Source organism: Macaca fascicularis, chromosome 16 (genome assembly GCF_037993035.2).
Source record: "Macaca fascicularis isolate 582-1 chromosome 16, T2T-MFA8v1.1".
NCBI classification, from domain to species: domain Eukaryota; kingdom Metazoa; phylum Chordata; class Mammalia; order Primates; family Cercopithecidae; genus Macaca; species Macaca fascicularis.
Window position 1 is genome coordinate 74,519,120 of NC_088390.1, and position 23,587 is coordinate 74,542,706.

General features: G+C 43.8%; 1 protein-coding gene and 2 pseudogenes across 1 annotated transcript; all 3 read right to left on the reverse strand.

Annotated features, from left to right (window-relative positions):
- Window positions 1-2,893: 2,893 nt before the first annotated feature.
- On the reverse strand, window positions 2,894-5,912 carry LOC102145986 (leucine-rich repeat-containing protein 37A3). Its single transcript, XM_065532208.2, is given in 5 exon segments — window positions 2,894-3,363; window positions 3,366-3,719; window positions 3,722-4,138; window positions 4,141-4,351; window positions 4,353-5,912. Coding segments are annotated over 5 exon segments (1,926 nt in total). The 5' UTR covers window positions 4,827-5,912.
- Window positions 5,913-19,208: 13,296 nt separating this feature from the next.
- Window positions 19,209-20,123, reverse strand: LOC135967820 (leucine-rich repeat-containing protein 37A3 pseudogene; annotated as a pseudogene).
- A 25-nt stretch (window positions 20,124-20,148) lies between these two features.
- On the reverse strand, window positions 20,149-21,907 carry LOC135967821 (leucine-rich repeat-containing protein 37B-like; annotated as a pseudogene).
- Between the last annotated feature and the right edge of the window lie 1,680 nt (window positions 21,908-23,587).

The window sequence follows — 23,587 nt, forward strand, 5'->3', positions numbered from 1 at the left end:
AGGGCTGACTGTATCTAACTTAGGGTCTCGCATGCAGCTGGCACTTAATACATTTTATTGACTGTTTTAGCTAACATTTAACAGACAATTCCTAATAAAAACCTCTTAAAAGTAGGTAAAAAAAGGAAACCTTAGTCCTTCCTCTAAAGTGGCCAGAAAATCAGCCTGGGTAACATAGTGAGACCTTGTCTCTACAGAAAAGTTTTTGAAATTAGCTGCCTGCCTATAGTCCCAGCCACTCAGGAAGCTGAGGCAGGAGGATCCCTTAAGCCCAGGAGTTTGAGGTTACAGTGAGCTAGATCACAACATTGCTCTCCAGCCTGGGTGACAACAAGGCCCTGAGAAAAAAAAAAAAAAAAAGGAAAGGAAAAAGGAAAGGAAGGAAAGAATGTAAGTGTTGAAAAAGAAGAGACAAAACTATGATTATTTGCATGTGAAATGGTAAATGTTAGACAGCCAAAGAAGCCTGAGAGAATCAACTAAGATTTTACTGGAAGTAATATGAGAATTCAGTACAGTGGTTATATACAAAATCAAGAGATTAGCACAAAAACCTCAACTACTTTTCCCATGTACCACCAATAACTAATTAGAAAATGGAAGAAAGATCCCATTTACAATGGCAATACAAATATATGAAGTATTTGAATAAAAATACAAAGATATTTAACAAAAAATATGTAAGATCTATATGATGGAAACCCTAAAACTCTTCTGAAAGACATTAAAAAGAAATGAACACATGACATGAGATAGCATGTTCCTATAATGTTGTACAGATGTCAATTATCAAATTAATCTACTAATTTAACATAATCCTATTCAAACCCCAAGATCGTTTTGGGTGGTGGCTGTTTGTGAGACAGGGTCTCGCTCTGTTGCCCAGGCTAGAGTGCAGTGGTATGACCACAGCTCACTGCATCCTCGACCTCCCAGGCCTCAAGCAATCCTCCCACTTCAGCCTCTGAAGTCTCTCATATCGTGTCCAAGAAATGGGGACAAATCTCACAAAGGAACTAGGCTCAGGAGGGCTGGAATATTCAGGGAAGGTTTCAAGCAGAAAGATGAACTTGAGTTGGCTTTTGAGAGATTCATAGGATTCCCACAGGCAGAGTGAAATAAGGCAATTTTAGGTGGACAACGCATAGACAAAAGCAGATATGCGGATGGTGTGACTGGGGTATGGTGAGGGGCTGCTCTGGCTGGAATGGAGGGCTGCCACAATAATGAAATGGTGAATGAGGCAAATAAGGTTGGATTGGTAGCATGGCGTCAAGGTTGCCAGCTTATTAAATCACTCTTCCAATATGCTAGCACTGGCCTGTTGGGAAAAGTAATGCATCATGTAATCAAACAAAAGGCAAACAGAGGCAAGCTCCAGGAATGGGCCCTGTAAACAAGACTTGTCCCAGAGTAGCCAGATGTAGGCTTTAGACATGTTAATGCAGGCTGAGCATCTCTAATCCGAGGGGGAATGTCTCATATGGTGTCCAAGAAACGGACACATCTCACAGAGGGCCTGGACTCAGGAGGGCTAGAGTATGAGACATCATTCCCCCTCCCCTGTGAACTTAAAAATGTGGCCAACAATTTTTTTGAAAGATGGCTACCCTGTAGTGCTTTAACTGGACCTATTTAGGCAACGCCTTACACACTGGAGAAGGATGATACTATGTGAATCTAATAAATCTACAAGACAATACTTCTCTCTTTTGGCTGTCTCCTTCCTCTCCAGGGTGATGACAACTCCGTGAGGGTGGAGATTATATGTCTCTCATCATTTCGGCAATAAGGAAATAAATTAGTGGCAGAGTAAGGGTGACTTGGTGAGTACATCCAATTGTTGACATAGTTTTGGGTAGGAGAAATTTTGCTATTATATCAACTTAACTTCTTAAAATGGTCTAATGGGATTAACTTGATTTCAATTCACAGAGATCTCCTGGAAGCGAGGATCCTTTAAAAATCCTGGAATATACACTGCAGTAAAAGAACAAAGCATACCTCAGCCTTAAACTACTGAAGAAGAATGTCAAGTGGGGAAGTGGCTTTGGTTTTGAGTTTGTGGGTTCTGAATCCACACAAAGACAGGACTGCATTCTGAAAACCTGAATTAATTATTGTCCTTACCTCAATAAGACAAAAAATTATAATCAAAATCATTAGTATTACAGTCACAGATATTGCCAAGATGAGTCTGTTGTTATAGCCATATCCTGGAACTTCTTTCGTGAGCTAAAAAAAAAAAAAAAAAAAGGAAAGAACAATTAAAAAAAAAAAAGAAAGAATGAAAGCTAACTTTTCAAAACCCCAGTATTCCAGTTGAGTAGCTTACAGGTTCTTTTTTATTTTTTTTGAGACAGGGTTTCACTCTGTCACCCAGGCTGGAGTACAGTGGTGCGATCACAGTTCACTACAGACTCTACCTCCCTGAGCTCAGGTGGTCCTCCCACCTCAGCCTCCCGAGTAGCTGGGACTACAGGCACGTGTCACCACACCCAGCTAATTTTTGTATTTTTTTGTGAAGACAGGGTTTCACTATGTTGGCCAAGCTGGTCTGAAACTCCTGACCTCAAGTGATCCACCCACCTCGGCCTCCGAAAGTGCTGGGATTACAGGCGTGAGCCACCACTCCCGGCCTACAGTTTATCTTGTACACTAATCTATTTCACTCTCTAAATGAACAAAGTGGGAGATCACTGTTATGGCCAAAGTTACAAAGTGGGAGATCACTGTTATGGCCAAAGTTACAAAGTGGGAGATCACTGTTATGGCCAAAGTTACAAAGTGGGAGATCACTGTTATGGCCAAGACAAGCTATGGCCTGGGAGTCCCAGGTTCTCTTGTGTGGGCACTTTCCTGGCATATGCTAAATGATGGGAAAGTCTGGGTCTCATGTTTCTGTGTGGTCTTCTGCCCTTTCTGTTTGCTTTTTCTGGGTCTTTCTGCTCTTTCTGGGTCTCATGTTTCTGTGTGGTCTTCTGCTCTTCTGCTCTTTCTGTTCCCTCTGGGCTTCCGTGCTTTCATTGATACAGTTCTCAGTTTTCCATTGGTCCGTATCCCATTCTGCCTTGGACGCCTTTACGTCCTGCTGCTCACTGAGGAGCTTCATCAGGAGGCCTGTCCTGGAGATGAACTTGGCACAGGTCACTTGCACATGGGTCTCAGAGCAGTCCGTCTTCAAGGTCTGGATAACATGAGAAATGAACCTTCTCACATCGTTGTTGGGGATGAGGGACCGTAGCTGCTGGGTTAGCTGAATTTCATACTGATCACCTCGGGATGAGAGCAGTGGGTAATTGAAGCTTTTGGGCTCGGGGGACAGGTCAGTGCCCACGTTGTTGTATTCCCATTTTGTCTCAGTTTAACAGTTGGCCCTAAGTTGAATGCAGTCCCAGCGGAATCTGCCTCAGGAGGAGGATTGTAGGTTGTGTTTTCAGAGATGGTGCCTTCTGGCATAGTAGTGTTTTCCATAAAAATGTTTTCTTCAGAGGCATTTCTTACAGTTGTGTTTTTTACAGCAGTGTTTTCTATAAACTGTTCTGAAGGAGCAAATACTTCCGGAAAAGGGTTTTCTTGAGGACTCAGGTCTCCTGAGGATGAAAAAGCCTGTTGTGAAGGGGAATTTATGAGGCTCTTTGCTGCAGAGAATGGCGGCCTCTTTGTGAACATCAGCCTATTGAGAGAACTTTTCTTTCTCAACTTTCTAATCTTTTTGACCTTGGTGTTCTGTGGGCCACATGGCAGTGAGTTTTATGAAAGCGGTATTTGTTTCTGGAATGTACGATTGGTTTAGCAGCCTTCATATTTTTAACTCTAGCCTTTGCATTTTCTAAAATTAAAATGGCGTAGGCTAAGTCTTTCTATCTATCTCTGAGCTGAGGTAGGGCTTTTGCAGGGGTGGAGGCAGAAGGCACGCCTGTGGAGAAGGGTTTCAGCAAAGAGGAGACTGTTGGCTTATGTTCTTGGGTGAATGAAGGCTTGACGGTGTTTCCCGCTACGTTCTTGGGCCCCTGCTCTATGTGAGACTGTTCCAGCTCCCCTGGGGCTGGACTCCCAAGCCTTTTTTCTATGGCAGCGTTCTGCACAAAGGCCTGCGCACCCTCTTCCCTCCTGATGCTCTGCTTTCCCACCTCTTGAAGTACCTTTTCTGGATGCTCCTTGGGCCCATGAGGACTCTGTTCATTCTCTGCAGGTTTTTGCCTACACTTTGAATCTTTGCCAGGCTGCTTTCCTATGGTTGGACCGTTTCTAAGTTCTTTTCAAATATTTGGCGTTTAAATTTGTTATCTAGAAGGCTGGACTGCATAAGCATGGCAGTTTTTTCTTCCCTTTTAACTTCATCGATTTTTTTCTCGTATTTCTGCATCTAATATCTTTTCTAGGAAATATACCTTTCTCAATTTATTTTCATAAGTTGAGTTGTTGGATGCAGGTTGAAGCGAGGGGCTCTTTGTATTGTTTTTCAGAATACTCAGGAGCCTATCTCCATCTTGCACATTTGAAAAAAACAGTTTAATGAATGGTAACAACATGGATTCCACATCTAGATTTCCTGCTGAGAAATAAGGCAAGATGTAACTTAGCACACTGATAACATTACTCTTGTCATTGGTGTCTAGCTGCTCACTCCCAAAGCCTGACAAGCTGATGCCATTGCTGTCTAAGGCCGCCTCTGGCTCAATAGTCAGCTCAGTGCTCATGTGCTTCTTCTGGGCTTGTAACACCTTCATGAACGCACCTTCTGGATTCCCTACAGATGCTTCTTCAGCTGTCAAAAAAGAAGAGACTGCTTTGATCTTGAAAGATGATGGGATGGCATGCATCAGTCCACAGCTGTACACCCCAGTCACACAGAGTAGGAGTCAGCAAACATTTGAGTGCCATTCAGAGAGGCGAAACATACACCCAATCCTAAACCTATGAAATGACAACAACAAAAGGAGGAAAAGACATTTTTTGAAAACATGGCCACCTACTTGGAACATTCCATAGTGTGACATAGAGTAACTCTGCTTAGGATTATTCCGTTGATTCCCAGGGGCCAATTGCCCAGGGCTCAGTGAAAGCCCAAGGTGGAAGACAAGTGCTTCCCTGATGAGCTGGCCTCTCTGCAGACTGCTCCGTACCCTGTGCTGTCCTGCGTCAGATGCAGAGAGAGCACAAGGCTCCCTCTCTTGTCCTCAGTGTGCCTGTGTTCTTGCTACCATCACAGCTGAGTGCAATGAAAGGCAATCCTCTGAGAGGAGCAGGGTGGAGATGCTAAAGCAGAGGCCCCCTCCCATTGCTGATAGATCCTCATCTGGCACACGCTCCACCCACCCACCCCATTCTCTGCTCCCACATATCGTTGCCCCATCACAGAAGACGTGACATGGAAAAAGCACTGTGTCCACCCTAGTTCTTTTCTCAAATTTGGGAAGGGATCCAGGGTGTAGGTTAAGAGGTTTTTAATTTGCCAGATGGTATGCCTATGTTGTTAAATATACAATGAATCTATGGTATGACAGCAGTTTCTGGATAAACATTACTTGAGGTCCTAAAATGCAGAAGGGAAAAAGCAACTTTTGTCAGATGCCTACTTTGCTTTCATTTCATCTCTAATATTTTGGATGGGGAATCATCCAAATCTGACTGCATGAAGGTCAAGTGTGCCAATGTGCAGTTGGGTTTCTTTTCCAGAATTAAAAGTATTTTGGGTGGTGGGGAGGGTCAGAGGAAGAAGTAAAGATTGTGAGAAAGGAGAAACATGGGCTTGGGGAGAACCCAGAATTGGAGACAGAAGACCTGGCACTAGGCTACAGCACTGAGCACCTCTGATCTTGTTTTTCCTCATCTGTAAAAGGAGATTAACAATGCTTTTCTGCCCACCTCTTGGGGAGAAGGGAATAATTTAATTGGTAAAAAAGAAAAAAAAAGTTTTGAAAAATAAGTAACACTGTTTTTATATAAGTAGCCAAGCATTATTAATTATCCACCCCATATCACTGGTAGATACTTGTATTCAAGTTATCTGGACTGGAAAGCAGTCACATTTTAGTAGTCATGAAGTTGGTACTAATAAATCTAATCTACAGAAAAACTCTTGAAAGCACTTGAGCATTTGTTCTGTGAATAGAAAGGTTCAGAGCAAGTTCAGAGTTGGATGGTCTAAGAATGGAAAAGCCCTCCATTCCATTAGAAGAGCCAGGTAGCAATTTTTGGTTATGGAACCAGAAGCTCTCAGGCTTCAAATAAAACAGCATCACTTGTACTCTTATAAAATTGTAAAAACAAAACAGGATCTACATCTGTCCTAAAAGGCAGAGAGTACTTCACGCATATAAAACTAGCTTACAAACTACATTGCAGTATATGAGGAAATTATCACTTGGGGCAAAGCACCAAGCAGAGAGCACAGTACACTGGGCGTGGATGTTAATGTCATTCCCTAGCTGTCCCATTCCTTTCTCTTGGTCCTTTATGCATATGGAACAGTTCCATTATTAAATTTTGTGATAATAACTGAGAACCTGATTCCCAGCAAGGGAGTAGTTCAGAAGTTGAGGGAGTTTAACTCTGAATGAGTAAATAAAGCAATTATATCACTAGCTTAAAATTTTATCATCAATTAAAAATAAAAAATATAAAAACAAATACTTAAAATAATGTAACAATTTATCACCAGGCAATTTGGACTCACGACAATGTATGGTGTTTGTCAGACCTGCACTGTTGCAATGCAGCTTGACTGTCTTGCAGACAGCCTCAGTGCTATTTTTAAATTGGCAGAGGCAGCAGGCCATATGGCTAGGTAAGATCCTATAGATGAAAACACAAAACAATAAATTAGTGGTAAAGCAGTTACTTGAGTAGGCAAAGGAGGCAGGCCAACACTACCACAGGGCTGGGCAAAAAGGTGTTACTGAGGCCTGTGGACTGGACAGTTGGGTAGGAACCAGAAGACCAATGGGAAGGAGGACAAAGGTGCCCAACCGAAAGGTAAGCATGGCAGTGAGTATGGTATGCCTAGAATAAAGGTGGTTGGGATTAGAATTGGGTGACACTGATCAGTAGTTTAATTCAGAAGTATTTCTTCCCAACTCAAAAGTCTCACTTTGGGCTGAAAGTACACAGGAAGAAGGTAGACTTCTACGAAGAGTCTGAATAAGCCCCCAACTTCTGGAATCCCTTTCTCAATTCCTGTTGGGAGTGGGAAATATTAGAAATTACTCTGGGCATTAAAAATAGCTCAGATTAACCTGGATTGTGGGGTTAAAAAATAACAGAGATTGCATTGGCCAAATCTGGACAATTTGAGCATTCGAAAGAATAACAACAAAAAGCTACAACATAATTTATAAAAAAGAATCCATGAAGAATGATATTAAAAAAGAGAGGGAGTTGTTCTTTAATGAAATAATGCCAGCTAATAAATGTAGAAGGAATGACAATTTTTAAAAGTGTCACTTTGCAACCACCAGTGTAATAAAAATTGATTCAGACAAAGATTATCATTGATGGACACAGCTGGGTGAAAAGACATTTGGGCCAGGCACAGTGGCTCACGCCTGTAATCCCAGCACTTTGGGAGGCCGAGATGGGTGGATCACAAGGTCAGGAGATTGAGACCATCCTGGCTAACATGGTGAAACCCCATCTCTACTAAAAATACAAAAAAATTAGCTGGGCGTGGTGGCGGGTGCCTGTAGTCCCAGCTACTTGGGAGGCTGAGGCAGGAGAATGGAGTGAAGCTGGGAGGTGGCGCTTGCAGTGAGCTGAGATCGCACCACTGCACTCCAGCATGGGCGACAGAGTGAGACTCCATCTCAAATAATAATAATAATAACAAAAATAAAAGACATTTGAGAACAGGATCTTCACTGATCTCAAAGTACCAACCCACAGATTTTTTATTAATTACCAAAGGGAAAAATTATTTTTTGTTTTTTTATGAGACAAGGTCTCATTCTGCCACCCAGGCTGAAGTACAGTGGCAAAATCATAGCTCACTGCAATCTCGACCTCCCTGGGCTCAAGTGACCCTCCAAATTCAGCCCCCCAAGTAGATGGGACTATAGACTTGCACCACCACGCCAAGCTAATTTTTTTTTTAATTGTATTTTTAGTAGAGACAGGGTTTCACCTTGTTGCTCAGGGTGGTCTAAAACTCCTGGACTCAAGCGATCTGCCTGTCTTGGCCTTCCAAAGTGCTGGGATTACAAGTGTGAGCCACCATACCCAGCAAAATAACTACAATGGAGAGATCTGGAAGATCACCTTAAACAAGTGATCAAACAGCATTATGAGCCACCTGCGGTCACGAGGCAGGAAGGATCCATCACCTATGCAGTATTCTTCCCCAGAATGCTTAACTTGACTCTCATCATGTGGAAACAGACAAATCCAGATTGTGGAACAATTTACAAGAAAACTGTCTTTGACTCTTAAAAAATGACATGTCATTAAAGATCAAAAAAAGTAGAGTAATGTTTTAGATTAAAGGAAATGAAGACATGACATGCAGTGCCCAATCTTTCATTGGATTCTGTACTGTTCTTTCATCTTTCTGGTATGTTTGAATTTTTTTCAAAATATAAATTTGGGCAAAAGAGATAACCAAGATAATTGATTAATGTATTGTTATGGCTTATTGGGGGCAGTTTCAGAGAAATAAAAACAATCTCTGTAACTGGAATAAATTCTCAAGGTTAATCTTAAGCAGTATAGATAGCATGGTCATTAAGAATACAGATTCCACAGCCAGACTAGGCTTAAATCCCAGCTCTGTGAATAATATGAATTTGGGCAAATTGATTAATCTCTGTTCCTTGGCCTTGTCATTATAATAGTACCTACCTCTAATGGGTTTTGAGGATTAAATGAATCAGTACCTGAAAAATGCCTGGCACACAGTGAGTGCACAACAAATGTTAACTACTATAATTATTACATTACAGAGGTTGTGGGGGGGCCTTTTCTGAGTCCTCCAAAAGGATAACTTTATTAGGGCCACATTAAGATTGTGGAAACAGAGGAGTATTCAATGGATACATGAAGTCTATGAGTTGGGGATACAATGTACAGAGTTTTAGATTAAAACTGCATCCAATAAGTTGGTCTGACACATCTTTCAAACCTATAGAGGAATAATCACAAGTGACTAGTATTCCTTTGGGTCCAATAGAAGCCTCTGATCTTCATATAGATTGAATGTACCCAGAACCATAACCTAGCATTTTACTTATATAGCAACCTTAACTCTTGACACAAAGGTGTTTCTTTTGTTTTGAGGCCGAGTCTCACTCTTACACAGGCTGAGTGCAGTGGTGCAATCTCGGCTCACTGCAGCCTCTGCCTCCTGGGCTCAAGTGATCCTTCCACCTCAGCCTCCTGAGTAGCTAGAACTACAGGTGTGCGCCACCACGCCTGGCTCATTTTTGTATTTTTTGTAGAGATGGAGTTTCACCATGTACTCCAGGCTGGGCTCAAACTCCTGAGCTCAAGCAACCCTCTCTCCTTGGCCTCCCAAAGTGCTAGGATTACAGGCATGAGCCCAAAGTTTTGTTATTCTTTTCCTGCCCCCAACTTTTGATTTTAAACATTTTCTTTTTTTCCTTTAAGCCTTAGGATGGCTGGGAAGCATTTTCAAATGGTATAATGAACACCTGTATAACTTTCATCTGGAATCAACAGTAGCTAATACTTTGTCACATTTGCTTTCCATGTGTGTATGTCTATACATTTTCTGGACAAACCATTTGAGAGTCAGTTGCAGACATAATGACCCTTCACCATTAAAGACTTTGGTGTGCAGCCCCCAAGAACCAAGGCATTCTCCTACATAACCAGAATACTATCATCACCCAATGGAACTTAATATTATCATTGTCTACTGTGCAGTCCATATACACATTTTCACAATTGTCCCAATCATAACATGGCTTAAAAAATTCAGAATCCAGTCAAACATCAGTTATTGCATTTAGCGTTCATGATTTTTTTTTTTTTTTTGGTAGAAAGACCTTTAATACTTCTGTTTACAAAATTCAGGCATACATTTCAGTTTGCCCTGAACTGTGCCTAAGGCTTTGTGCTCATCTCTGCCAGGGTGTCTGTGCCCCTCATGTGCTGCTGATGAGGATGCAGAGCAGAGTCTGGGGTCCGGAGGCCTCGCAGGGCCTCAGGGGAAGGGGAATGTGAATGTGGCCCAGCCCAGAGGACCCTCCATTTCATCGATTTTGGATTGGGCGACAGAGGAAGCAGATGTCGGGGCTGTGGACCTGCTGGTCTGGGCAGGGGTCTGGGGACCCTGGGGCTGCCTGCCATGGTCTAGAGGAGGAGGCTGGGGCCGCTTCCTACAGGTGGCAGCGGCTCAGCAAGGGGAGGCCTGGCCACCAGGGGCTTGAACATTCGCTCACTGGAGACTTTGTGCTTGGCCCTCAGCAGCATGGCTGGGGCTGTGGTCCCGTGTGAGGTGTGCTGGGGGGTGTGTAGGTGGCTGGTGGTGACTGTTTGTGCCAGAGTGACACAGGCTTCCGTGGGCCTGGCTGGGGACAGTTAAAAAGCTGAAAAGGTACTTGGCTTTGTGAGGGCAAGGCTTGGGAGGCGGGGCCCTGCAGGAGACACCCCACAGGGACGCTCGATCCAAGCCTGTTAAGGCCGTGGAACTCGAGGGTAGGCAGTGGGCTGGGCCCCCATGGGGTCAGAACGGAGGTGAGGGCTGCCCTGGAGGAACAATACCCTAGTATTGCTCTACCTTAGTCAGCTGGGCAGCCCAAGTGTGGGACCCTGCTCAGGGAGTACCTCAAGGGCCTGGGCCTGGGTGGCACCGGCAGGCTTGGACACCACCCTGGCAGCAAGGGCCCCGTGGAAGGCAGGAGACCCGGCAGGGGGTGCCACCCAGTGTGGATGGAGCGGCAGGGCGGGGGCACCGGTAAGTCACTGGGCAGAGGCACGAGCACGTCCAAGTAGCTGAGCAGGAAGAAGTCTGACTGGCCATCCAGCACGCCCTCCTACCAGTTCTCGTCAATGTGCTTTAAGTTAGCAATTTTTTCTTTTTTTTTTTTTTTTTGAGACGGAGTCTCGCTCTGTCGCCCAGGCTGGAGTGCGGTGGCCGGATCTCAGCTCACTGCAAGCTCCGCCTCCCGGGTTTACGCCATTCTCCTGCCTCAGCCTCCCGAGTAACTGGGACTACAGGCGCCCGCCACCTCGCCCGGCTAGTTTTTTGTATTTTTTTAGTAGAGACGGGGTTTCACCGTGTTAGCCAGGATGGTCTCGATCTCCTGACCTCGTGATCCGCCCGTCTCGGCCTCCCAAAGTGCTGGGATTACAGGCTTGAGCCACCGCGCCCGGCAGCAATTTTTTCTTATATGGCTTGTGCTTTTTTGTTTCTTACCTGAGAAATCTTTAAGAACCTGTTGTTTAATCCAAAGTAGAAAAGATTCACTCTCTATGTCTTCTCCCAGAAATTGTGTAGTTACATCATTTAGGTCTCTGATCCATTTTGAGTTAATTTACATATACGGTGTGAGTTTTTTTTTTTTTTATTTTATTTTTACTTCTTGGAGAAACGAGATCTCATTACGTTGCCCAGGCTGGTTTCAAACTCCTGGCCTCAAGTGATCCCCCTGCCTCATTCTCCCAGAGTGCTGGGATTACAGGCATGAGGCACCATGCCTGCCCTTCTTTGTAGATATAGCTATGGACATATATCTATATCTTCACCAAGTGTAGTGGCGCATGCCTGTAGCCCCAGCACTCTGGGAGAATGAGGCAGGAGGATCGCTTGAACCCAGGAGGTAGAGGTTGCAGTGAGCCAAGATGGCACCACTGCACTCCAGCCTGGGTGACAGAGAAAGACCCTATCTAAAAAAAAAAATTTATATATATATGAAAGCAATTTCTTCAGTTACACAGTGATGGGGCCTGTTGTCCCTGCCTCTTTACCTGCATGGTGTAACGTTGTCTGGCTGATGTGTCTGTCTGTAGTCACTCCCTTCCTAAACTATCCTGCACACAGTCATCATATCAACTCCCCAGAAGTGGCCTGCAAAGACCAGCATCTCCTGGGAAATTATTGAAGATGCAAATTCTTGGTCCCACTCTAGACCAATTGAATCAGTAACTACAAGGGCGGAGTCCAGAACTGAGTTCTAAGGCGCCCTCTCAGGGATTGTGATGCAGATCTATCTACAGCACTGCTGCGGTAACACACGGTTCCCCATGATGGCTCCTCAGCTGGGCATTCAAAGCCCAAGAAGATCTGGCTTCAATTTCCTACTCTCTCTCCTTGTACTCTACAGGTACTCGTGGCATTCCTTGAATACCTTCCTGTGTTTTGCCCTTCTCCCATTTTCCTTTTGCAAGCTTAGAATATTTTCCCCAAGATGTCTGTCCGATGTTACACAATGACCCTTCAAAGTCCTATTCAAATGGCATTGTTCTAGTAACATCCTCCTGGGTTCAAATTGAAGTCATTTTCCCCTCTTCTATGCTTCAGAAACAATTTATCCCTCCTAGTTCCCACACTGATTTCTTTTTAATGTAGTTATTTTTCTTTCTTTTTTTTTTTTTTTTTGAGACGGAGTTTCGCTCTGTCGCCCAGGCTGGAGTGCAGTGGCCGGATCTCAGCTCACTGCAAGCTCCGCCTCCTGGGTTCACGCCATTCTCCTGCCTCAGCCTCCCGAGTAGCTGGGACTACAGGCGCCCGCCACCTCGCCCGGCTAATTTTTTGTATTTTTTAGTAGAGATGGGGTTTCACCGTGTTAGCCAGCATGGTCTCGATCTCCTGACCTCGTGATCCGCCCATCTCGGCCTCCCAAAGTGCTGGGATTACAGGCTTGAGCCACCGCGCCTGGCCTAATGTAGTTATTTTTCATCCCATTTTTTCTGAGCATAAACTCCTTGCAAGCATGGACTAGGTCTTGCTCATCTGCATTGCCCACCATATTTAAAACTGACACGTGGAAATAAAGCAAATTCAAATATTTGTAAAATAAATGAATAGCTGGCGGAGTGAGTAGAAGGAACATGACTATTTTAAAGGAATTGTAGTTTTATTACTTCATGGCCTCTGCAGCACTTTGGCATCCACTTGTGGGTCTTTACACCCACTTTCCTTAAGCCTTCTACATTTGAAAGAATCTGTTTGCAAAAGAGCATCACTAATGAGCTTAATAAGGATTAATGACATACACACCTCTATGGACAAAGGATAAGAATCATGCTGTCATAGCAATGAACATAGTATCTTCTTGTCTCTAAACAGATAGAAATACTATGCAGGTATTGTTTTCTTGGTAACAGGGCTGGGGAGATAGTTATTTTGTAATTAGCGGAGAGTTGGGGGCATTTCTGACATGCTTACTTAGTGTAAACATTTCTAACTCTACCACTTAACCATCATTTTAAACATCTGTTTTAATATAACAATTCCTGAAATGAAATCCTTAATATCAGTCTATTATCTTGGGAGCTTAATATTCTTGATAATATTATTTATATAATTCAGCTGATTTTCAATATTTAAATGTTTATTTAATTCCGATTAAATTACCAAAACATTCTGGATTAATGATGTTCAAATGAATGTAGGTAGTCTATGTTTTCTTCTCTGTTAGACAACAATCTGAAGTTAACGTTAATTCCTTTCATCCTCCTAAACCAACCTTTTCAAATCTTTTTTTGTGAAGGTCAGACAGTAAATATTTTAAGGCTTTGTGGGCCACATGCGATCTCTCTCGCATATTTCTCTTTCTTTTCTTTTTCTTTCACAGTCCTTTAAAAATGCAAAAAACATTCTTAACTTAATGGGCTATTAAAAAAATAGACCTTAGATAAGATTTGATCTATTGGCTGTAGATTGAATAGAAGAAGATGGTGTGTAAACCCTTGTAAAACAAGGTTCATATGGGTGTCAGTCACTGCTCAGATCTTATTACCATGTGAAATTTTTTCTCTCTGTATAATTTAAAAATTGAAATTGCATAGGAGGTAGCTAATGCTAGAGATGGGCTGAGACCCTATACAAACTTACAGAATTGCAGAATTTTATTGCTCGAAGAAATCTTAGAGATTATCTAATTTGAACCCCTTATTCATTTTACAGATAATAAGACTAAAAACTCATAAATATGATTAACTAACTTACAAATACCAGAGGGATAGCAGGCCTTCAAATGAATCCTTACGTAATTCAGTCAAATAATTTTCATTGAGAATTCTGGAAAATGAAAAAGTTATTTCTAGATTAAAATGCAAACTACAACAATTTGTTACACAGGACTATCTCCTGCATATGGAGGAAAGCTGGATCATGGTCATTTCAAGATGGTGATATCTGCTCTGCTTTCATTAAAACCTTTTCTTACATTTTCCTTTTTGTGTTCATCTCTCTCCACCACACACACACACACACACACACACACACGCAAGCAGGCACACACAAGCACACCGCTACCCACTCTTCACACCAAATTGTAAATTTCATGCCTCCTCTCTAGATCACAGAATACCTTTCAGAATCCAACTCTGGGTGGCACCAAGATCATCAGAACCTCCATTTCCTCCTCTGTTTTCCCAAATCTTTTCTTTTTTCTTTTTTTTTTTTTTTTTGAGACGGGGTCTCGCTCTGTCACCCAGTCTGGAGTGCGGTGGCGCGATCTCGTCTCATTGCAAGCTCCACCTCCCGGATTCACGCCATTCTACTGCCTCAGCCTCCCGAGCAGCTGGGACTACAGGCGTCCGCCACCACGCCCGGCTAATTTTTTTTGTGTGTGTGTTTTTAGTAGAGACGGGCTTTCCCCATGTTGGCCAGTGATCCCCATGTTGGCCTCGTGATCCACCCGCCTTGGCCTCTCAAAGTGCTGAGATTACAGGCGTGAGCCACCGCGCCCGGCCATAAATTTTCCCAAATCTTATTATGAAAGCTTCACATGGAACCATGTCAGGGCTGCAAGTGAAGCCATTCAACTTTTTCCCCCATTAAAGAAATTTGACAACTACAATCTGCGTAAAGTGCACATAACATAAATGTTGTTTATATTTAATTTAATTTCTGAGACAGGGTCTCACTCTGTTGCCCACATTGGTCTCAAGCTCCTGGGCTCAAGTGATCCTTCTGTCTCAGCCTCCCAAAGTGTTGCGATTGCAGACATGAGCTACCTCACCTGGCCAAATATTCAGTTTAATAATTATAAAGCAGATACCCATATAACAGCATTACAAAAGATCATTGTTAGCATTCCAGAAGCCCTAGTGTGCCCCTTTCCAATCATATCCCTCTCTCTAACCCTAGTAGGTAACCACTCTCCTAACTTTTGTAATAATTTTCTTGCTTTTAAAATGTAGTTCTGGCCTGGTGTGGTGGCTCATGCCTGTAATCCCAGCACTCTGGAAAGCCAAGGCGCGTGAATCACCTGAGGTCATGAGTTCGAGGCCAGCCTGGACAACATGGTGAAATGCTGTCTCTACTAAAAATATAAAAATTAGCTGGGCATGGTGGCGGGCACCCGTAATTCTAGCTACCTGGGAGACTGAGGCAGGAGAATCCCTTGAACCCGGGAGGTGGAGCTTGTAGTGAGCCAAGATTGCACCATTGCACTCCAACCTGGGTGACAAGAACAAAATTCTGTCCCCAAAAATAAAGTGATTCTCCTTTCTCAACTTCCCAAGTAGATGGGATTATAGGCACCCACCACCAGGCCTGACTAATTTTTGTATTTTCAGTAGAGGCGGGGTTTTGCCATATTGGACAGGCTGGTCTCAAACTCCTGACCTCAGGTGATCCACCTGTCTTGGCCTCCCAAGGTGCTGGGATTACAGTTGTGAGCCACTGCACCTAGCAAGTGTTTTATTTTTAATTTAGAATTCATGTATGACTTGTCTATATAAGTTGAACTAATGATGTGACACATAAACTGTTGTGGAAAATGTTACTTAGAATGTAAGCATGTTTTCCAAAATCATTTATATGTCTAAACTAATTTCCTCTATAAATCAGTAAGAAAATGATAAAACAATTCAAATGGAAAATGAACAAAGGACAGAAAACTCAGAGAAGAAACACAAATGTTCAATAAACATATCTGATAATTCATGAGTTATCAAAACAATTCAAATTTCGATGGAATCCCTTTTATTCATCCATAACTTCAACAAAAAGTTGGAGAATACCCAGCGGTGAAAGGTGTGGGGAAATGAATGCTGTCATATTTTGCTGCCAATAGAGTAAGTTGGCATAACATTTTTGAGGGCAATTAAAATTTTATATCTACATAGTCTTCACCCCAACAATTCCATTTCTAGATATCTGCTCTACAGAAATACTTGCCCATGTTCACAAAGAAGCATGTACAGGGATTTCATTGCAGCAATGCATGTAACAAGAAAACTAAGTATAATCTAAACATTCATCAATGGGGGAATTATTAAATAAACTATGATGCATCCAGACTATGGATGATGCGGGAGTTTAAATGAATGGGGTGACCCTCTAAGTACTGAGAAGGAAAGAAATCATGAAGTGAAAGAATATATCATATGATAAGTGATACACTTATGATATCATATAAGTGATATACTTATCGTATGATATCATATAGGTGATACACTATCAAATGATATCATATAAATGATACCATGAAGTAAAAGAATCAAGTTGCAAGATGTTACCACTTATGTAAAGAAAAAAGATTTTAAAAACCACACAACGAATCTATTTTGCTTTATGTAAATATGAATGTAGGCAAATGGGAAAAGTCTGGAAGCATGTACACTAAATGCAGAGTAACATTACCTCAGGGATGAGGGAGTAGGGCACAAGGAGGGTTTTTGTTATACCTGTTATTGCATTTTTATACATTAATAATAGAATCATGGGCTGGGGGTGGTGGCTCATGCCTGTAATATGAGCACTTTAGGAGGCCAAGGTGGGAGGATCACTTGAGCCCAGGAGTTCAAGACCAGCCTAAGCAGCATAGGAAGACCCTGTCTCTACAAAAAATACAAAATTAGGTGGGCGTAGTGGCTTGCACCTGTGGTCCCAGCTACTTGGGAGGCTGAGGTGGGAGGATCGCTTGTGCCTGGGAGGTGAAGGCTGCAGTGAGCTGTGATTGTGGCACCGCACTCCAGCCTGGGGTACAAAGTAAGATCCTGTCTCTTAAAAAAAAAAGAAAAAAGAGGAAAAAAAAGAATATAACCATGTATTATTTCTATGATAAAAATAAATTTAAATTGCCTCTTATTTTAAAGAGAGTCTACAAAATTTAATTTTAAAATAACCATAGGATTGCAGTCAACAGGGGAAATATCTTTTCTCAAAGGTACTGACCTCAAAATTCTGGACCAAGAAGGCTCTTACAATGCAGTTAGTTTTTTGTCATATTTGGAGAGAATATACTCACAGTTTCCACTGTATGCTTTCCATCCATTTCCATCAATGTAAGAAATATACTTTCCTTGGAAATTTCTGTGAAGAAACACAGTTTATATCCTTGAATAGGTAGGAAAAGAATGGACAGGAGAAGTAAAAGAATCATGGCAACCTTGTCGGGGATATTCGGTTACAGAAAATAACACCTGCTTTCTCATTTCCGGAGCTATCAGCTTCCCAGTTTGCACAATTCATCAAGAAACAATGCGGGGCCACCGGCACAAATGATGAGGCATCTCCCGGAAGCTTAACTTCCTATCCGTCCCATCTCTTGGACAGATATTCCAGTTAATTACTTTGAATGTTAAGTATTTTATCCAAAAGCACTTATATGTCTAAACAAACTCCTACAAATCAACACAAAAATGGTAAATAATTCAACAGAAAAATGGGCAAAAGCTTATCATTATCAATAAATAAGCAGAAAGAAACCCTGTGCCAGGTAGCACCAAAGCTTTGCCCTCTGCTGAAACATCCTAGGCTTTTTCTTTCCACTCTTATTACAACCGACCTCATTTGGCCCCTTCACACTTTACTCCTACGTTTTGCGAGACCTTTCTATTTTGTCTCCCTGAAATAAGCTTTTCCTTTTGGGCACTCTACATATGGATTCTAAAATAATCCTTTGCATGTCTACACTTGAACATAAAGCAAAAAACAAAATGAAATAAAATAATCCTCCTGTTTTAATCATTCATCTCTCTTGCTTGGAAACTTTCCATGGCTTTCCATACCTCACTGTGTAACTTTCAAACTCCTGTAGCTGATAGTCAAGGTTTTACATAATCATATCTTCACTGCTCCCTCACCTAATTCTTTGCAGCCAAATTGGTCTACTAAATTCCAACCATAGCTGTAGCCATGCCTTTCCTTTTCCTAGACTGTACTCCCATTTTTTTTTTCTATTTAACAAATTATAGCTACTCTTTAAGACTCAAGTAAAGTTTTAGCTTATCCACGTAGCTTTCCCTGATCTGTACACCTCAAGAATCACTGATTCTGATAAATTATAGCACTGATGGTCTGCATTATCTTTTAGTAATTAATTATATATATACCTCCATTTTTATGCCTATTCTCTTTCTTCCCTCCTATCATTTTCATGTTCTGGAGACAGTAGCGTACTTGGCCCTGGGTTTGACACAAAATGAGTGCTACATATAGAAAGCCAGGGACAAAGATGAGTTGTGGACATAACTAAAGGACTGAGTAATCATGTTAACAGCCAGCACTCCTACATATGCTAGGCACTGATGAAATGTTTCATATATTCACTCACCTAAATTTCACAGCAATCCTATGAAATGGGAACTAGCATAACCCCCAGTTGAAAGGTGAGGAAATTGAGTCACAGAGCGGAATAACTTGCTCTGGGTCACCAAGCTAATAAACAGCCCTGGGTTCAAACCCAGGCAGCCTGGCTCTGGAATCAACTCTTAACCACTTAGAGCCTCATCACTGAGATCGGGAGAGGGGCAGGCTGCTGTAAAGAGGGTGAAGCGAAAATGGGAGGAGAGCAGTGGTTAAGCAATGATGTGATGGGGCTAAATAAAAATGGATGAGAAAATGAGTAAAAGACTAGAGTAAGAGTAAAAGTCTGGAGTAAAAGTAAAAGACTGGAGAAGGGGCCTAACAGTAAAGGAGAATAAAGAGAAGGGAGAGTTGACAAGCAAAGGTGAAAGCAGAAAGTCAGTTGCCCGTATGGCTTGGGGAGATAAAGAAGGCCCAGGAAGGCCTCCAGGAAAAGGCTGCCATGTCAGGCAGGACACAGAGGACAATCGAGGAAAGGTGATTCTTACAAGATGGTGAAGGTGCCATTGTAGGTGTTGGGCTCTGGCACAGGCACTTGGTGGAGCCTCTGCTTTGGGCTGAGATTAATACATGACAGTGTCTCATCTCCGCAGGTACAGAGCTCACATATGTTGGTGCTTGCGGAGGCCTTCTGTTCCTCTCGTGCAGTTAAAGCCTTATTTTGGGTGTAACTTTCAGACTGCACCAGTGAATCCTGAGTAGGTTCTAGTTCAGTAGGTGAACCTGTGACTTCAGTCAGGCTTCGATGCAGAGTCTGAACCTGGTCTGGACGAGGAGCTGTAGTCTCCTCCAGGGCTATAGAATGTCCAATCTCTGTAGAAGGTTCTGGAGTGATGGCAAGTCCCAGGTCTGGAGGCTGAGTTGAGGTCTCCTCCGTGGTTGGAGACTGTTTAACCTCTATAGGAAGTTCTGTAGTTATGGTAAGCTTCAGGGCCAGAGGTTGAACTGTGACTTGAGTCAGGTTTGAATGCTGAGCCTGACCCTTGTCGGAAGGTGGAAGTGTCACCTCAGGGTGTTTTGGAGGAGGAGCTGTAGTCAGGGCTGTAGAAGGTTCAACCTCTGTCGTGGATTCTGGAGTGATGGTAAACCCTAGGTCCAAAGGTTGAACTGTGGCTTGAGTCAGGTGTGAATGCTGAGTCTGAACCTGGTCTGGATGTGGAAGTGTCACCTGATGGTGCTTTGGAGGAACTAGAGTCTGCTTCAGGGGTGTAGAATGTTCAGCCTCCGTAGTGGGTTCTGGAGTGATGGTAAGTCCCAGGTCCAAAGGTTGAACTGTGACACTGGGCAATGTTGAATGCTGAGCTTGATCCTGACCTGGTGTTGGGACTGTCACCTCATAATGAGCTGGAGGTTGAGCTGCAACCTCCTTAGGTGGCTCTGGAAGCAGAGCTGGGACCATCTGCTGGCTTGAAGGTTCTACCTCCTTAGGGGGGCTCTGGAGCCTGAACTGTGACCTCCTGCTGGGTTGGAGAAGGTTCTGCCTCCTCAGGGGGCTCTGGAATCTGAGGTGGAACCTCCTGCTGAGTTAGAGATGGTTCCACCTCCTGAGGGAACACTGGAGGCAAAGATGGGGTCATCTGCTGGGTCAGAGAGGGTTCTATCACCATGGGGGGGTCTGAAGACTGAGCAGGGACTGCCTGCTGGACTGGAGAGGATTCTACCTCTTTAGTTGGCTCTAAAAACCGAGTTGGGGCCTGCTGTAGGACTGGAGATGGTTCGACCTTCTCAGGTGGCTCTGATGGCTGAGCTGGTATTTGCAGTGGAGGGCTGACCTCTTCAGTGGACTTTGGAGGATGACCTGAGGCTTCCTGCTGGGTTGCAGATGGTTCAACCTCCTTAGGGGGCTCTGGTGGCTCAGCTGGGAACTCTTGCTGGACTGGAGAAGGTTCTGCCTTCCTGGGGGGATCTGGAATCTTAGCTGTGGCCTCTTGCTGGACTGGAGATTCAATCTTTTCAGGAGAATGCAGAGGTGGGGAAGGGAGATCAGGCTGGGCTAGAGAAAAGTCAGCCTGCTCAGTGGGAATAGGAGGGTTGTCCTGCTGGGCTGGAGAAGATTCAATCTCCCCAGAAGACTCAGAAGGCTGAGCTTGCTGCTCCTGCTCACCGGGGGAAAGTTCAGCTCCACATGAAGAACGGGAGGCACAGTTGGGAGCCCCTGTTGGGTTGCAGAAGGTTCCACCTCCTCTGAAGGCTGAATTGGGGCCTAAGATTCTGTCTCGTTGGTAGGCTCTGAAGTTATGGTAACCTCCACATCTGCAGGTTTAACTGTAATGTTGGGCAAGTTATAATGAGCTTGATCCTCACCTGGAGGTTGAACTGTCACCTCATGATTCGGTGGAGTTTGAGCTAGACTCTCCATAGAAGCCTCTGGAGGCAGCCCTGGAGGCTCATCTGAGTTCACCGGAGTTCTGGAGGCAGGCTGCTGGGATACAGTATATCCATACTTGAATATTCATCCTGCAAAGTTTGTTTCTGACTTTGAGGTTTGGATAATTGGTTAGCAAGGCTCCAGTGCTGAGCTAGATCTTTCTTCAGGTTCTTGGGTGAAACAATAAATTTGGTTGGTTTTGAAACCTTACTGTCTAGTGGAACAAGTATTTCATCTGCCTGATGACCTGCAGCCCGATCTAGATCTGCAGTTTGAACCTTACTTTTGAGGTGAGGAGGCTGAACTGGGTCTAGTTCTGATCCCCATCCAGCACTGGAACCACCTCTGGGAGCCTTTCTTGCGGAGTCGGCTTGTCATTTAGATCCTGGTGGGCAGCCGAGAACTGCTCTGGCCCCGGGGGCAGCTTTCCAGCTGAATCTGTGTCCAGGAATGGAACCAAATTTTTCAGTCCATTCCTGGGGCAGGACTCACATCTGGGAGGAAGCAGAGGACCCCAGGTAATCAAAGCCCTCCGGGTCTGCCAGGGGAGTAAGCGCATGGGGAGATTCCCATGCGAGATCAGATGAGCAGGAAGACCAGGGCTCAGTCGGCCCCAGGGGTTACAGGTTAGCTGGAGCGACTGGGTCCTTGACCCACTCCAGAGGCTGAACTTCCTGGACTAGAAGCCACAAGAGTTGCCACGTGAGGAGGGGCTGTGGGCCCCAGAGACGCAGCCGGGACATGACAGGCGCTGGCGCCTCGCACTGAGCCTGAGCCATTCTGGCAGCCCGGAGAGGCTCGTGCCCCTGATAAGAGTGCGCCCAGCCCAGTCTTTATGACATCTTTATGCCACCTTTATTAGGCTCGGGTCCAGATCTGCTCCGTGTCACCGTGGCAATCTTATGTCACAGTCCCGCCCAAGCCCTCCTTCCCCCACACCCTCGCTGGAACACCCCTCCTCTCCCCTCCCCTTAGCGAGGAAGGAGTTGGGCCTCAGACCCGGGTAGTCCCAGGACTCCAGCGGTCTGTTGTGGTACGGTCACCACAACAACAAGGAAGTCACCGTGGGACCCTGCCTCAGGATATTCAGAAGAGCTAGTCCAGTTCTGGCAGCCTGAACTCTTCCTCCTCCAAGGTGAAATTCAAGAATACTCTTCCTTGCAAGGAGAGCAACTGATCTGCAAAATGAGCGCCAGTTAGGGTGGCAGGCAGAACGCACATTATAGTCATTTATTCCAAAATTTGCCATTTTCGCCAAAGTTTCGGTATCTTTTGTTGCATGTTTGATAATTAATTCACCACCCTATTAGGTAGGGGCTGCCAGGGAATAAGCGAGGACTCCAAGTTTTCTGTAGGAGGGGTGTTGGGTGTGGGCAGTTCAGTCTGGGAGAGAAGGCTTTAATCCGAGTGAGGAGTCCTTTGCACTCCCCTGAGAGGAGGCTGAACTGTCATCCTGCCTTGACTTAACACAGCCATTACCCTAGAAGTTACAGCGCCACCCTTCAGAGATCAGCCCTGTGTGCACACATGGAGAAGAGGCTTAGGTTGTTAAAGTCAGCATGTTAAATAATTTCTTGAAAGGTGACTATAACTAGAACCCAGCTGACTTCCCTCACAGCCATTCTTACCTACTTTATTACTGTCTGGCACAATTACCAGCATGTAAACTCGAAGAAGGTGCTTCATCTTATTCCATGCCTAGCATAGGCATAGGGTGCACAGTGATGGTGTTAAAATTGAAAGGGGGCCGGGCACAGTGGCTCACACCCGTAATCCCAGAACTTTGGGAGGTCGAGGTGGGCGGATCACTGAGGTCAGAAGTTCAAGGCCAGCCTGACCAATATGGTGAAACTCTGTCTCTACTAAAAATACAAAATTAGCCAGGCATGGTGATGCATGCCTGTAATCCCAGCTACTCGGGAGGCTGAGGCAGGAGAATCGCTTGAACCTGGGAGGTGGAGGCTGCAGTGAGCCTAGATGGCGCCATTGCACTCCGGCCTGGGCAACAAGAGTGAAACTCTGCCTCAAAAAAATAAAATAAAATAAAATAAAATTGAAGGGATTCCAAGATTCACCTCATTTAGGGATGGATCTATTGTTATCGGATTTCTGAAATCAGTGCTGACTTCCTCTCACATTTCACGGGAAGCTAGATTTCTTAAAGCGTGACGTTTTCTTGGTGGGTTTTATTTAAATTGAATTAAAATAATTATTTTACAGGTAAAAACTTCAAAACACTTTGCAACTTTGGGGTGAAAGTTAAATAAAACACTCTAGCCCCAAATTAAATTCTCACTGAAATGAAACTTTTGCTCCTTTGTTAAAAATAAACATTCTATATATAGTAAATAATGACTGTTTTGAGATTAATTTAGAAACTTAATCCCTATTTAAGAGCTTTCATATACAGTCATGCGTTGCTTGCCATGTGAGGAGGAATTTGAGAAATGTGTCATTAGGTGATTTCACCATTGTGCTAACATCACAACATATTA